Here is a 13,330-nt window from a genome sequence, read left to right as displayed (position 1 = left end):
TTTCAACTCTGGCGCTTTCCCACTGCAGCCTTAAACGGTATTTTGCCCTCAAAAATCGGCAATATACCATTTTAAGGCTGCAGTGGGAAAGGGGCATAAGAGGCTTAACTGGGTGGTAATTATTTCATCATCATCATTATTATTATTATTATCCATTATAAGCACATGAGGGAAGAGGGCCTGGTTTGTGAGTTCTTATATTCTAAAAGGGGAGGGGCAATAAGTAAGTTGGTGACATCCAGGGGAGGAATAGTTAACCGGTTGTTTGCACATAAGGGAAGTGGGAGGGATCTTCAACACAACACTTCATAAATTCATTGTTCCCTTATATAAAGGGAAATTAAACTTTGAATGTAAATATTGTGGGGTTTTTGTGTGTGTGTGTGTGTGTTTTTTTGTTATCCTGATGTGTTTGTTGGCATCTATTTCTTTTCTGTGCTAATAATATATGTAAAATCATGGCAATCTTTCTGTTGTAAAATAGAAATATTATTTTAAAAAATTATTTTGTTGATAGGATAAACAATCGCAGTGATGACAAGGAAGATTCAGATAATGCTACAAGTGAGCCTCCGCCAACACCACAGGAAACATCACCCGACAGAAGACGGTCATCTTCAGATACATCTAGATCTACATATAGCCTCACAAGACGCATTTCAAGTAAGATGTTGTGCATATCATCATATGAGTACATATAGTCCTGAAGGAGAACGTCAGCCATCCATTTTATTTGTGAATGAGCCAATGTTGATAAACGAGAGGTATCCACCATTGGAAATACCTGCACCTACTGTAATGCTTCTTCTGTACTCACAGCATGGAGAAGTGTGAATGTATGCAGTCAGCTCCTATCAAGTTACAGGCTGAGTTTTAAAAAATGGCAGTTATGAGCTGATTAGCTGGTGCGTTATCACAGGCCACTTGATCAAGTTGGGTGTGGTATAAGTTACCGACAGTTGGAATTCTGATGGTTGTTTCTCCCACAGTCAAGCGCATCAAAGCCCTCTGTGGGCTCACTGCACCCACCATGCTGCAGGCTAGGTGGCGAGATGCACTCGCCACCTATTCTATTTTCCCTCTATGAGGGTCGCAGCAGGCAGATGGACAGAGATGCTGGCAGCGGACAGGAGATTTCGAAACTTCTATTCAAAGGAATGGGGGGCTGCTGATTTGCTGAGAAAGCTCTCACCCCCACCCTCCTGCTGGACCTCTCGCCCAGTGTTTGTGTGTGTGTGTGTGTGTGGGGGGGGGGGCAGACCCAATCACCCCAAACTCCTCTGATCATGGCCACATAGAATGAGTGAGTAAACCCTCTGAGTGTTTACTCAATCGTTCTGTGTTTGGCCATGATCAGGGGAGTTCTGGATAGATATTGGACTGTATCCAAAATCTATTCATGTGTTGGCACCATTAGACACCCTTTTGGCAAAATAGATGCCCGTCATTAGTAGAGCTGCATAGGAACCGCTGGCTTACTCATATTATGTATCTCGCGGTGCATGAAGTATTGAGGCAAAATGTATGAGGGCACTTCTTTAGTATGGCTACCTCTCTGTAGAGGTCCTGGAGACCCAGAGAACCCTGGGGCTTATACAATTTTACCAAGGGAAAGGGAAATGGGAGATACTGTAGCCTATGCACAGGTTGCAACTTGCACTAACTCAAGAATTTAAAATGATTGAGTGTACAGATAAAAAATATCATACCAATCCACAATATTGCATGTATGATACTGATGTATCAATAATACCCCTTTTACACTGCCGCAAAAATCTGGATTTCTCCCTCGTGGACCCGAATCAGCAGTGTAAAAGGGGTTAACCCTTTACATGGGACTTCTGACCAGGTCCTGACCAGGGTAGAACATGGGCAGGACCTGAGTAGAGGACAGTGTAAACGGGTATGCAGGGTTGTCCAACCCGGCTCTTGTTTACAGCAATGGGGGAAGCCCAGCCTCTGGACCGCAGCATCCTGCGGTCAACATGGAGGTTGGGCAAGGGGGCGCACACAGCCCCCGCTGCTGTCTGCTGTGCTCTGCAGAAAGCAGCAGAGGAAGAGAGGAGGTGAATGGATGCCTGTGTGTGGCATCCATTCAACTCGCGGATGAGAGCTGGGAGGGTGCACGGCAGCTGGGGGCAGCCCATCTGCTTACCTTTGTGCTGAGCTTGCCCCTAGCACGACGATCGGTGGTCCCGGCACTTGGAGATGATGTCATCTCCAAGTGCCGCCCCCGTTTACACTGCAGGTAGGCACCGCAGTGTAAACGGTGCAAATCCCGGATCCGACCTGTTCCAAATTCCAGGTCGGATCCGGGATTTGGGTGTAAAAGGGGTATTACTTAGGTGGAGGTGCTCCTCGGGGAGTAATCTAGAACAAAAAGAGGAGTTCTGTATCATGTTGCATGTATTTAATAAATAGAAATAATTCTTGTAAGCTTGCAAAATATAATTATACAGGTATTAAGGTTTGCTGCCAGAGAACACATTTTATATGTTGTTGCTATGTTGTTGCTATGTTGTTGCTATGATATCATGCTAGGGTCTAATACTGTAAAACACAAACTAATGGGCACATGCTTGCCACAATTCCCGATCTTGCAGATGGCTGACTTGTGGGATCTTAGAAATATTACATACTCACTGATTCTAACCACAAAAAATGTCTGAGATTGGGCAATCTGAAAATTTTAATATGTTGAATTTCCAGGATCCCCTGACAAACGGCCGATCATCAATGTCTCCAACTGGCAAATTGCGGACTGGCGTATTGGATTGCTAGGACAGAGAATCAGGGCCATAGATGTATAACCCACATAAGCTAATTGGTCATGATAGACAGCAGTGGCTTTTTTTAAATACTGTATCTGGGACCTCAATTAGAATTTCCCTGGACTGTCAACCTCTCGCTGTTTATGTGTGCTACTTGTGGGCCGAGATCTTGAAATATCTCTGCGTCTATTCAAAAATTCTTATTCTGCAACCAGACATTTTCTGTTCTACAGGCTGTGTAAACATATATTAGAAATGCATGTAATATGTCATATGTGTTTATTACAACAATTGTATTTAAATTTTTAGTAAATGTCATATATAATATCATTATCTCCTAGGTTTAGAATCTAGAAGACCGAGTTCTCCATTAATTGATATTAAACCGATTGAATTTGGTGCATTAGGAGCCAAAAAAGAAATCGTACAACCAACAGTACTAAGGAAAACCTATACCCCAGAGGACTATTTTAGGAAATTCGAACCACATTTATATCCGGTTGATTCCAGTAATGATGATGTAGACTCATTAACTGATGATGAAATTCTAACCAAGTATCAATTAGGTATGATGCATTTCAGTACCCAGTATGATCTGCTGCACAACTATCTGATTGTCAGGGTAATAGAAGCCAGAGACTTGCCACCACCCATATCTTATGATGGTTCTAGACAAGACATGGCTCATTCTAACCCGTATGTCAAGATATGCCTATTGCCAGACCAGAAGAACTCTAAGCAAACCGGGGTGAAGCGTAAGACTCAGAATCCAGTATTTGAAGAGAGATATACTTTTGAAATCCCATTTTTAGAAGCCCAAAGAAGAACATTGCTCTTAACTGTGGTGGATTTTGACAAGTTCTCACGACATTGTGTTATTGGGAAAGTCTCCATGCCACTGAACGAGGTTGACCTTGTTAAAGGAGGACACTGGTGGAAGGCCATTATACCAAGCTCTCAGGTAAGATGAAGGACAATGTACTGTATATAATAAATAATACATGTTTTGTATATTAATAATCTCTGAATTATTGCAGGTTATTTTTTTATCTAAACAAATAAATGAGGGGTTTTCCTATATAATAAATGGCTAATGCTGCTCCTATGTGCAAGGAATTCAAGTTTTTTGCACCCCAGCGGTCACCAGAGGCCGCACCTAATTCAGGTGTTGCTCCATTCAGGAACACACAGACCCATTCATGACATTACAGTTATGTTGTTCCATCATTTTGACATGCTGGTAACTAGTGTTATATACTGTATGTAATGCATTTGGGTATGGTATACCTGAAAGCATATACAGTATACATCGGAATCCCGATGTCATGAGCCAGACAGGGGGGAAAACGCATTGAAGACCCTTTGCGGGTTAACTGCACATGCCATCCTGCGGGCTCGTCACCATCTATTCTGTTTTCCCTCTATGGACCCTTTAAGAGAAAAGAGCCTGTGTAAGTCAGGATTCCGACTTTTGGGCTCCTGACAGTCAGGATTCCAAAGTTGGAGAAAAGACCTTCGGAATTCCAACTGTCGGTCACTCATCCGGCACCCATGCATTTCAAACAAAACAACTATAATGATATAGGTGTTGCTGCAGGGTTGACCACGTTTGAAGTACTGTGTGATAGCACCAAATAATAACCCAGGTGACCAGGGTTTAAACCTTTTTAAAACCCAGGTCACCCTATATTACAATGGGTGACCCAAGTTTAGTGTTTAAGTCCCAGCAGTATAAACATGAAGAACAACAAACTAGTAATACTTGCACTTTTAAAACGTAAATTAATCAAATGCTGAAAGATATACAGTACCGTATAGGCTACCTCTAGAGTTTTGTTTTACCTTTTGTGTCTTTTATGTTTTAATATACTATAGTTAGGTAGCCCCCTACTAGTGTTTTGATGCAGATTGGCATAGTGGATGAGCACTTGTACAAACAAATCTCCTTAAAGCAAAGTGTTAATATTTGGACTAGATAGTAACTTTAGTTTTGTTCATATTACAGAACAAATAATGTAATACTTTCTCAGTTTTAGGGATTATTGAGCAATAATCCGTTAGCATTCTACTGCTACCACAAATACGTATTACACTGATAATATATGACCTTCCTGTTCACATATTGTATGAGGAAAATAGCAGCTGAGCCTTGAGGCATTAAATATTAATAAAAAGAATTACACTTTTCTTTGGTCCTTGTCTTGGTACAGGATGACTCATGTATGGAAGCACTAGAATGTAGCCACATTGTATTGCTACATTTTATATGTTGGGTGATCAGATTGTTGTTGCAGTCTGCAAATGTTCTGTTTTGGAGCTTCTGTAATTAACTATCACTTATAACAAATATTTATGGTCGTTTACATGTATTTGCCAATTTATAGAATTTAAATTGTGTAATATCTCACTTGAAAAGTTTGCCAAAATAGCAATAATTCATTGTAAAACAATATCATCCATATCATTACCAATAAGTAGCCCAGTGTGTACCCAGCTTAAGGGGAGTTATAGTGACAATGTGTGAGGGTGGGGGGGCAATTCAAGACTTTGCTATGGGACCACCAGCATTCTAGTTACGCTTCTGCCTACTATAGATCCAGAGGTTGTCTCAAAAACATGAACTGTTGGTAGGTCTTGAGGACAGGTTCGACTACTAGGGGCAATCCCAGCACTCCCGCCGATGCTGAGCTGACCCCAGAGACTCTCCCAGTACTGCCGCCTCCTCCTCAATGATCAAGAGCCAGGATCTGCATGACAGCGCCCTGATCCTGGTCACTGAGGTGGACCTGGTATTTTGGTATCACACCCTTGGATGATGACATCTAGTGCAGTCCCTACATCCACCTACTGATGCCGGTTTTGTTTATAGTTACATATTCTTGGTTCTAGAGCAGTGTGACAATACACAATATTCGTGCATACAGACTTCTGTTTGTCTCTGTATCATCCCCACGATGAGATCAATTGGAATTCTAGGTGCTTAGCTCATTCCAAGCACATCATCCTGAACATTGTGTTCTGCATAGATTCTGTTTTGCTCTTTGCACTGCATCACAAGCAGGCGTCAGCAGCAGATGTTCTAGCTATGGCAATGATGAGGAAGTTTGTCGGATATAGGGATTCCTGGTGCTGACCAGAGTCGTATCCAGGGCAACTAATGTACAATTATGGTTTCTCTTACAACCAGCTGTTTCTGTTTTATATTCATTAACAGCCAAACGCTGCAATGTTTCTTACAAGTCCTAGATTAAGATTTGTATACATCACTATATGTATTTTCCTTTTGAACTGGAACAGGATATACCATACAATAATAAACAAAATAAACCCATCTGTGTGCATGTTCTCCTCCTGTAATGAGGTAACTATTATAAAAAGGTATCATTTACTTTTAGGTATAATCACAACGTTATTTTTACCCTTGTGTAGTGGGATTTTCAGCTCTTCTATACTGTTACCTCTGCCTTAAACTTAATTGTTAGTTTACTAAAAAACAGTAGGTGCTTATGGGTCTAGGGGCCTGAAGCCGCCCAGTGTGTATGACCCGGCGATGAGCGGTGAATGCTAATGCGTGCTTCCGCATCATCACCAGCCGCCGCTGCTCATCTGCTGGTATTACCTGTAGATGAGCGGTGGGGCGGACCTGGTATGGAAATTCGTCCACCCCCAGGAAAATCGATTTTCAGCCCAGTGATTTTTTTGCATCATCGCTGTCCATACACACTGGGCAAAATCACCCAGTGTGTATGCACCTTAAGTGAGATGAATTTTCTATTGTACAGACGTAGGGGGGTATTCAATCCCAGGTCACGACTGTCGGTCCGTCCCGACCCTGGCCCGTTTTTGTTTTCTCGACCGCAAATCGCCAGGTGGGATTCAATGTCCTGCCGTTCGCGTAAACTGCCATGAATTGTTGAGATCCACCCATGATCACAACAAATCACTGGCGTTCTTGGCAAAACGGGCCCGACAGCTTTTAAAGTCGAGCCTGTACTGTTGATCTGCCTCTCAATGCTGTCAGACAAGACAGCATTAAATAGGCGCCCGCCACTATTTCCCCCATCGGAAATAGCGGCGGGGATTGAATACCTCCCTTTGTGGAGAAAAGATACACAGGGCTAGATGTATTATTCATCATTATGTGGGAGAAGTGGTATCAGCAACGGTTTAAGGGCACGTTATGTGTGCTGATACTGCTTCTGCCCCATGTACGACTGTGCTGCTATGTGCCCCTGTCTATATCGACGCTGCTATCTACAATATAGCACACCAGATATGCAGGGCTGCAGGCATCATTGCCCTGTCCCTATCTGTGGTGAGTGCCGGGTCCTACCTGCATCTCATGTGCGTATCGATCTAACGTGAGTATCAAAATCTCAGACAGGCGCACTGGAGCCGGTCAGGCAGGGAGAAACAGTGCTTTAGGCTGATGCGCTGTGTGCTCTAGAGGGGATTGTCGATGGGGAAGCTTTCACTCCCCACCTCCGGCAGACAAAATGATCATACATCTTGTCGCTATATCACTTCCTGCTTCGCCTTAATACAGAGGTGATAAAAACAATAACATAAATCCAAGAAAATCAAAAGTATTATTTTTGTCAATGTAGTAGCAATGTGTTGTAACTGCCAACTCGGCACTAATAGAGATTGTACACACATGTGATTCAGTGCACATCAGAGGTCCGTGGTGCCGACTGTTCAAACAGATCATTAACTGAACATCTTTGTCCATATGGTGGAGAGAATATTTGCCCATATAATTAGAGAAGCACAGATGGACAAAATGTTGCCAGTCTACATGAATTCTCACTTGTGCTGATGCTTGTGAGTAAACGTTCCCTAACTGTCACAGGAATTAATGATACAGAATTTTAAGACCAGTGATTGTTCAATTGAATCAAACTTGCTACATAGCAGACAGAATAGGGAAGACGTACAGCACACTGGCCCTTACTCTTATTTAGAATGTTTTATTCATATACTCTATGTGTCTATTTTCTACTTTGCATCCACGATTGTTCATACTTTTAAAATATATTTGTATCAAAGGAATCAATTTGTAAAACAAGCAACAGGCAATAATCCTACACAGAGGAGTCAGAGAACAACAATAAAGAAATCACAGTAAATCTATGCCGCGGGATAAAGCTCCCAGCCCTGACGGCTTCCCCGCACATTTTTCTAAGTGTTATAAAAAGGATCTTATTCCTATATTACTGAATGTTTTTAATGAGGAGTCAGGCTCTAATTGCTTCCTGAAGGAGATGCTGGAAGCTCAAATTGTAGCTATACTGAACCCTGGCAAACCCCCCTTTCTGTCCGATTGCCCTATTGAGCACGGATGTTAAACTTTTTGCCAAACGGATCGCCAATTGCTTATACGCTTTACTCCCTTCTCTCATAGCGGCAGACCAGGTTGGCTTTGTACCAGGAAGGCAGGCCCCAGAGAACTTTCATAGGGTGTTCAACATGATTCTGTCTCTGGATGCTAGAGGCATTTCACAGACTGCATTGGGTCTATTTGAAATTAGTACTGTCTCGTTCTGGATTTGTCGGTAGATTTTTAGATCCGATATTTGCTCTTTATTCCACTCCTTCCGCAAGGGTATTTGTAATTGGATGTCTCTCCTCGGGGTTTAATATAAATAATTGCACTAGACAAGGGTGCCCGCTATGCCCACTTATTTTTGCCCTGCTGTAGATCCTTTGGCTGAGATGGTTAGGGCCACAGAGCAAGTAAGGGGGCCTATAATCGTGGCTCCTCTCATAAAATTGGACTCTTTGCTGATGACATCCTTTTAATTGGTTTTAAATCCATCCGCTTCTCTTCCTGCACTTCATAGGATATTGGAGGAATATTCATTCATATTTTGAATACCTCCAAAACTGAGGCCCTCACCTTTAACTTACCTGGTGACTAAGTTACTCTCCTTCAGGATCAGTATAGGTATACTTGGCAATCCATGTCCATTAAATATTTGGGGGTTCTTGCTAAAGATTGTGATTTGTTTGAGCGTAACTTTAAACCCCTATTATTTTCCTTTAAGAAATTAATCAGTCAAAATTAGGTCAAATTGCAGCTCCCCAAATCATTTTGTTACCTAAACTTACAGATTCTTGTCCACAGGGCTTAAAGTGAGAGGGAACTGGGTGGAACTGAGTTACACCACCTCTAGTGGTAGGGGGAACTGAGTTCCACCTCTATCACAGCCCTGAACAGTAATTCCAACAGAAAAGCCTGTCCCAGCGGCGGCTTCTTCTGGCACGGCGTATGTGATGTCATACCGCCACCACCGCAGAAGTGAAGAAGGACCACTAACAGCAGGTTCTGTGCTTTCTGAAGACAGGGTGAGAGGGGGCTGGAGGGACTCAGAGGTGGGGAAGGTGCTGGAGGGACACAGAGCATGGAGCTGCTGAGGGACATGGACAGTGGAGTGACAGATGTGCATAAGCAGCACAACCGTGGACATTATGTATATAAGGGGCACTACTGTGAGATTTAATGTGAATCAAGGGCACTGCATGCGTTGAAATGTGCATATGATTGTGCTACTGTGTGTTGTAGTTTTAAATGGAGTTACTATTGTGTGACCACACTCCTTCCTTGTGAGGTCCATTATCCCTTTATTGGAGGTAGGGCAAAATTCCCTGGCACTGGTCTAGGCTCTGCCTAATGGGGGGGGGGGGGGTTGGTGTTATGGAAAAGGAGTTCCACCACCTCTCCAGCACCATTTTTAGCCCTCCTTTTCCGGCCTAAACACATTGGGAGGGGGGGGGGGGGGTGGTGTCAGGGGTACGGGGTGGTGGTGGTAACTGATCCAGATCTTGAGGGGTATCACACTGCCTGTTTACTTAGCCAGGCTAGGGACTGGTTTGCTTTGCAGCCTCCTAAACCATGGGTCCTTATAGAATGAATCTTCCGCTTTAGCCTACATCTTGCTGATCCTACTGATTTGTTTTGGCTTCCTCCATAGGCCACCCCGCTATGATCTGCCCCAGCAGTTGCGATTATGTCCGTCTGGCTTAAAATGATTTTTGATGACGAAAAAGTGTCCTTTCCTGACCCTAATTTATCTCTTAGCACCATAGCTTCCCTAATCCCAGATCTCTGACTCCATTCTTGTTCTATCTGGTTAGGCTTTTTCAGGCCTGGTTAGCCTGAAAGATTTGTTTTCTTCTGGTAGTTTAATGTAATTTGCAGATTTACAAATGTATCTAAATTTGATATTCCTAAACAGGATTTCTATACATTTCTCCAATTGAGACACTGGATCCACACTTACCTGGGTAGAATTGGGGCTTCTGCTGTTCCCAATTTGCTCTACTCCTGGCTGTCCTCCCCTTTGCCACAGGGGAGGGATTTCTAAATAGTACCAACACATACTGTAGTTGCTACAGTATATTTAAGACGGGAAAGTTATCGGCACATATTAGGTGGGACTGCGAGTTATCTATAACACTTTCAAAGGATGATTGTAATTATATCTCTTTTTCATGTTTTGAGGTATCCAGGGCCGGCGCCACCACTAGGCAAATCTAGGCATTTGCCTAGGGCGCCGGCCACTGGAGGGCGGCATTTTGTGCCGCCCGGGTACCTGTCCAACGGCGCTGTGTATTTTAATCTGGCGGCGGAGGCAGCGGGGGTCCCTGCAGTCCATTAGAAATCACGAGCGCTATCCGCCGGGCTATGCGGAAGCGCTTCTAGTGTGAAAACTCTGGCAGCACGGCGCATGCTGATCTCAGCCAATCAGCGTGCTGCCAGTGTTTTCACACTAGAAGCGCTTCCGCATAGCCCGGCGCATAGCGCTCGTGATTTCTAATGGACTGCAGGGACCCCCGCTGCCTCCGCCGCCAGATTTAAATACACAGCGCCGCAGCACAGGTACCCCCCCCCGGCACCGGGGCGCCCCCACCCCGACTCGCCTGGAGGTATCCAAATGTCTGAACCATTCTGAAATAATGTCAGAGGGCATATTTCACACCCCAGCGGCAGCATAGCATTTGGCCTTCTGTTTCCCAGTTTTGTTGGAGGAAGTGCGGAGGGATTGGATCTATCCTTCATATATTCTAGGAGTGCTCTTTTTTGCATCGGCTGTGGTCTGAGGTATTCTCTCTTATTAATGCTGTGTTGAAAGTCCAAGTTCCTGCTGATCCCTTGATTGCACTGTTCCGTCGTGTGGTGATAAGTATATTCTTGGTCCTATTCTGATTGCCACCAAAGCGGCTACCTCAATCCCAAGTCCATAAGGTGCATAAACATTATTTGTTTGAAAGAGGTAATATTCTTCTTCTGCTTCCTCCATTCATATGAGATGGTTTAAGTGGACAAAGTACCATGAGAAACAGGGTCAACCCATTATACATATAATACTCCCCTTGATCTATCGATACTTAATTCCCCCAGACCTGACACTGATTAGGATCTTTTTATATAATTGTCAGGAAATATACTGCATGGCTTACCCTGTCTCACTCCTCTTGTTTCTGCCTGTCTTGTCTATGTCTATTGGTGTGTACACACTACAGATGGAGCGGGACTTATCTACCCAGGGGATGGCGATGGCGACGCCAGCCGCCATCCCCTGCCCCGCGCCATCTGTATGCCGGAAGGGGACGCGCGCGCATGAGGTGCGCGCGCGTCCCCTTCCGACGGTGCTGCCGGCGGTCGCCCGGTCTCTACACCGGGTCCCCGCACCCCCCGCAGCCCCCTGAAGCCCCCCGCAGCCCCCTGAAGCGGGAGGCGGACAGGATTGCGTCTGCCTCGCCGCCCAGATACTGAGACGCGCGTGCGTGGGGGACGCACACGCGTCTCAGTCAGATGGAGCGCCGTGTTGCTGGCGGATCGCCAGCAACATGCTGCTGGCGATTCGCCAGCAACAATAAGACCCGCTACATCTGTATATAGTCAAAAATCGCATGCAGATCGCAAGCAGATCAAATGCAGATTGCACAGGTTTTTTACCTTACGATCCCGATGCGCGCTCCCGCGACAGCACAAATCGAAACCCAGATAGACAGGGCAGCAATGACTATATAGTGCAAATCGAATGTAGATAGCATGAATTGTATGTAAGAAATACAGAGTTAGCAAAGATTGTATAGCACTCGCATCTTAAGTCGAATAGCAAGGGAATCTCACCGTGTGTAAACAGCATTACTCTTGTTTTATTGTCTTCCTGTATATACAGTATATTAGGATATGGTAGATTGTGTTTTATCTAATGGTTATACCATTGCCTATATGGTATTATGTTCTGTTTTTAATTACTTGTTGAACTTTTATACTGGTTTGCCATGTGCATATTGTAATGTACATTGTTTTCCATTAATAAAAAATGTAATATTTAAAAAAAAAAAATCACAGGAAAGAGTTAACATACATAAAAAATGTAATAACCTTCCTTAAGGCCCATATACACTGGGTGACTTTGAGCTGAAAGACGCTCAAAACACCAAGTTTGAGGGGCTTTCAGCTCAAAGCCGCCCAGTGTGTATGGCCCGGCAGATGAGCGGCTTTGTGGATGGCTTTGCATAGTGCTGCGCTATGCAAAGCCATCCTCCCCCCTCCGTCGGCGCCGGGCAGGGGGAAAGCCACTCAGTGTGTATGCACTGAGCGGCTTCCCCCCCAGCGATGACAGCAGTCATCTCTGTCCATACACCCTGGGCATAATCAACCTGTGTGTATGGACCTTAACTGTGCAGGGAATCAGCTGCAGTGATTCTCAATTTTGAGATGGTATCCAACCCAACTTTATTGACATGTTTTGGGCTATGACCGCTGTTATATTTCAAAATGAGAAATTAATCGATTAATTGGGGGCAGTTCCAGTGGACAAGTAGTGGAATTTGTACAAAGAAAGATTCTGTGCTGAGAATGCTAAAAAAACGTTATGTGGATATTGAAAGAGGTATTGATGCACTTTAACCCCTTACCGACGCAGCATGTTTTTGCCTTCCTGACAGAGCCCTTTTTTTCAAATCTGACATGTATCACTTAAGTGGGGATAACTTTTTTTTGCTTTTACTTATCCCAGTGATTTTGAGAATGTTTTCTCGTGACACATTGTACTTTAAATTAGTGGTAAATTTTGGTCGATACAGTTTTTTTTTTTTGTGAAAAATACCAAAATGTCGTAAAAAAATTGAACATTTTGCTATTTGCAAAATGTAAAATTTTCTGCTTGTGAGACAAATAATCATACCACTCAAAATAGTTAATAACTAACATAGACCATATCTAAACTTTATTATTACATCATTATTTCAACTTTCTTTTATTTTTTTTGGACACTAGGGGGCAGCAGAGTCTAAATTTTACACATCACACAGTAAACGCTGCTTTTGGCTGTTCACGTTTGAACAGCCAATCGCAGCGATCGCCCATGGCGGGGGGCATCGCTGCCCCCCCTGGGCAATGAGGGAAGATGTCTGCTGTCAGGGACAGCAGACATCGTCCCTCTGTCACCGCGTCTCTAGATGCGGTGACACTTTGAAGTCATGACGTACATTTACGTCATGTGTCGGGAAGTACATCCCGACCATGACGTAAATGTACGTCA

The 13,330-nt window shown here is 43.9% G+C and overlaps 1 protein-coding gene across 2 annotated transcripts in view; it reads left to right on the top strand.

Moving 5' to 3' along the window:
- Positions 1 to 13,330, top strand: part of SYT17 (synaptotagmin 17) — a 109,819-nt gene that overhangs the window by 43,976 nt on the left and 52,513 nt on the right. For both annotated transcript variants that reach the window (XM_083153280.1, XM_083153281.1), the window contains 2 exons: positions 518 to 663; positions 3,113 to 3,732. In XM_083153280.1, coding sequence (XP_083009406.1) covers positions 518 to 663; positions 3,113 to 3,732 — 766 coding nt within the window. The remainder of the gene's footprint in view (positions 1 to 517; positions 664 to 3,112; positions 3,733 to 13,330) is intronic.

This window comes from Crinia signifera, chromosome 7, assembly GCF_055691185.1.
Source record: "Crinia signifera chromosome 7, ASM5569118v1, whole genome shotgun sequence".
In the NCBI taxonomy this organism is placed as follows: Eukaryota; Metazoa; Chordata; class Amphibia; order Anura; family Myobatrachidae; genus Crinia; species Crinia signifera.
The sequence above is the reverse complement of the archived record's forward strand: the minus strand, read 5'-3'. Positions and strand labels throughout refer to the sequence as shown.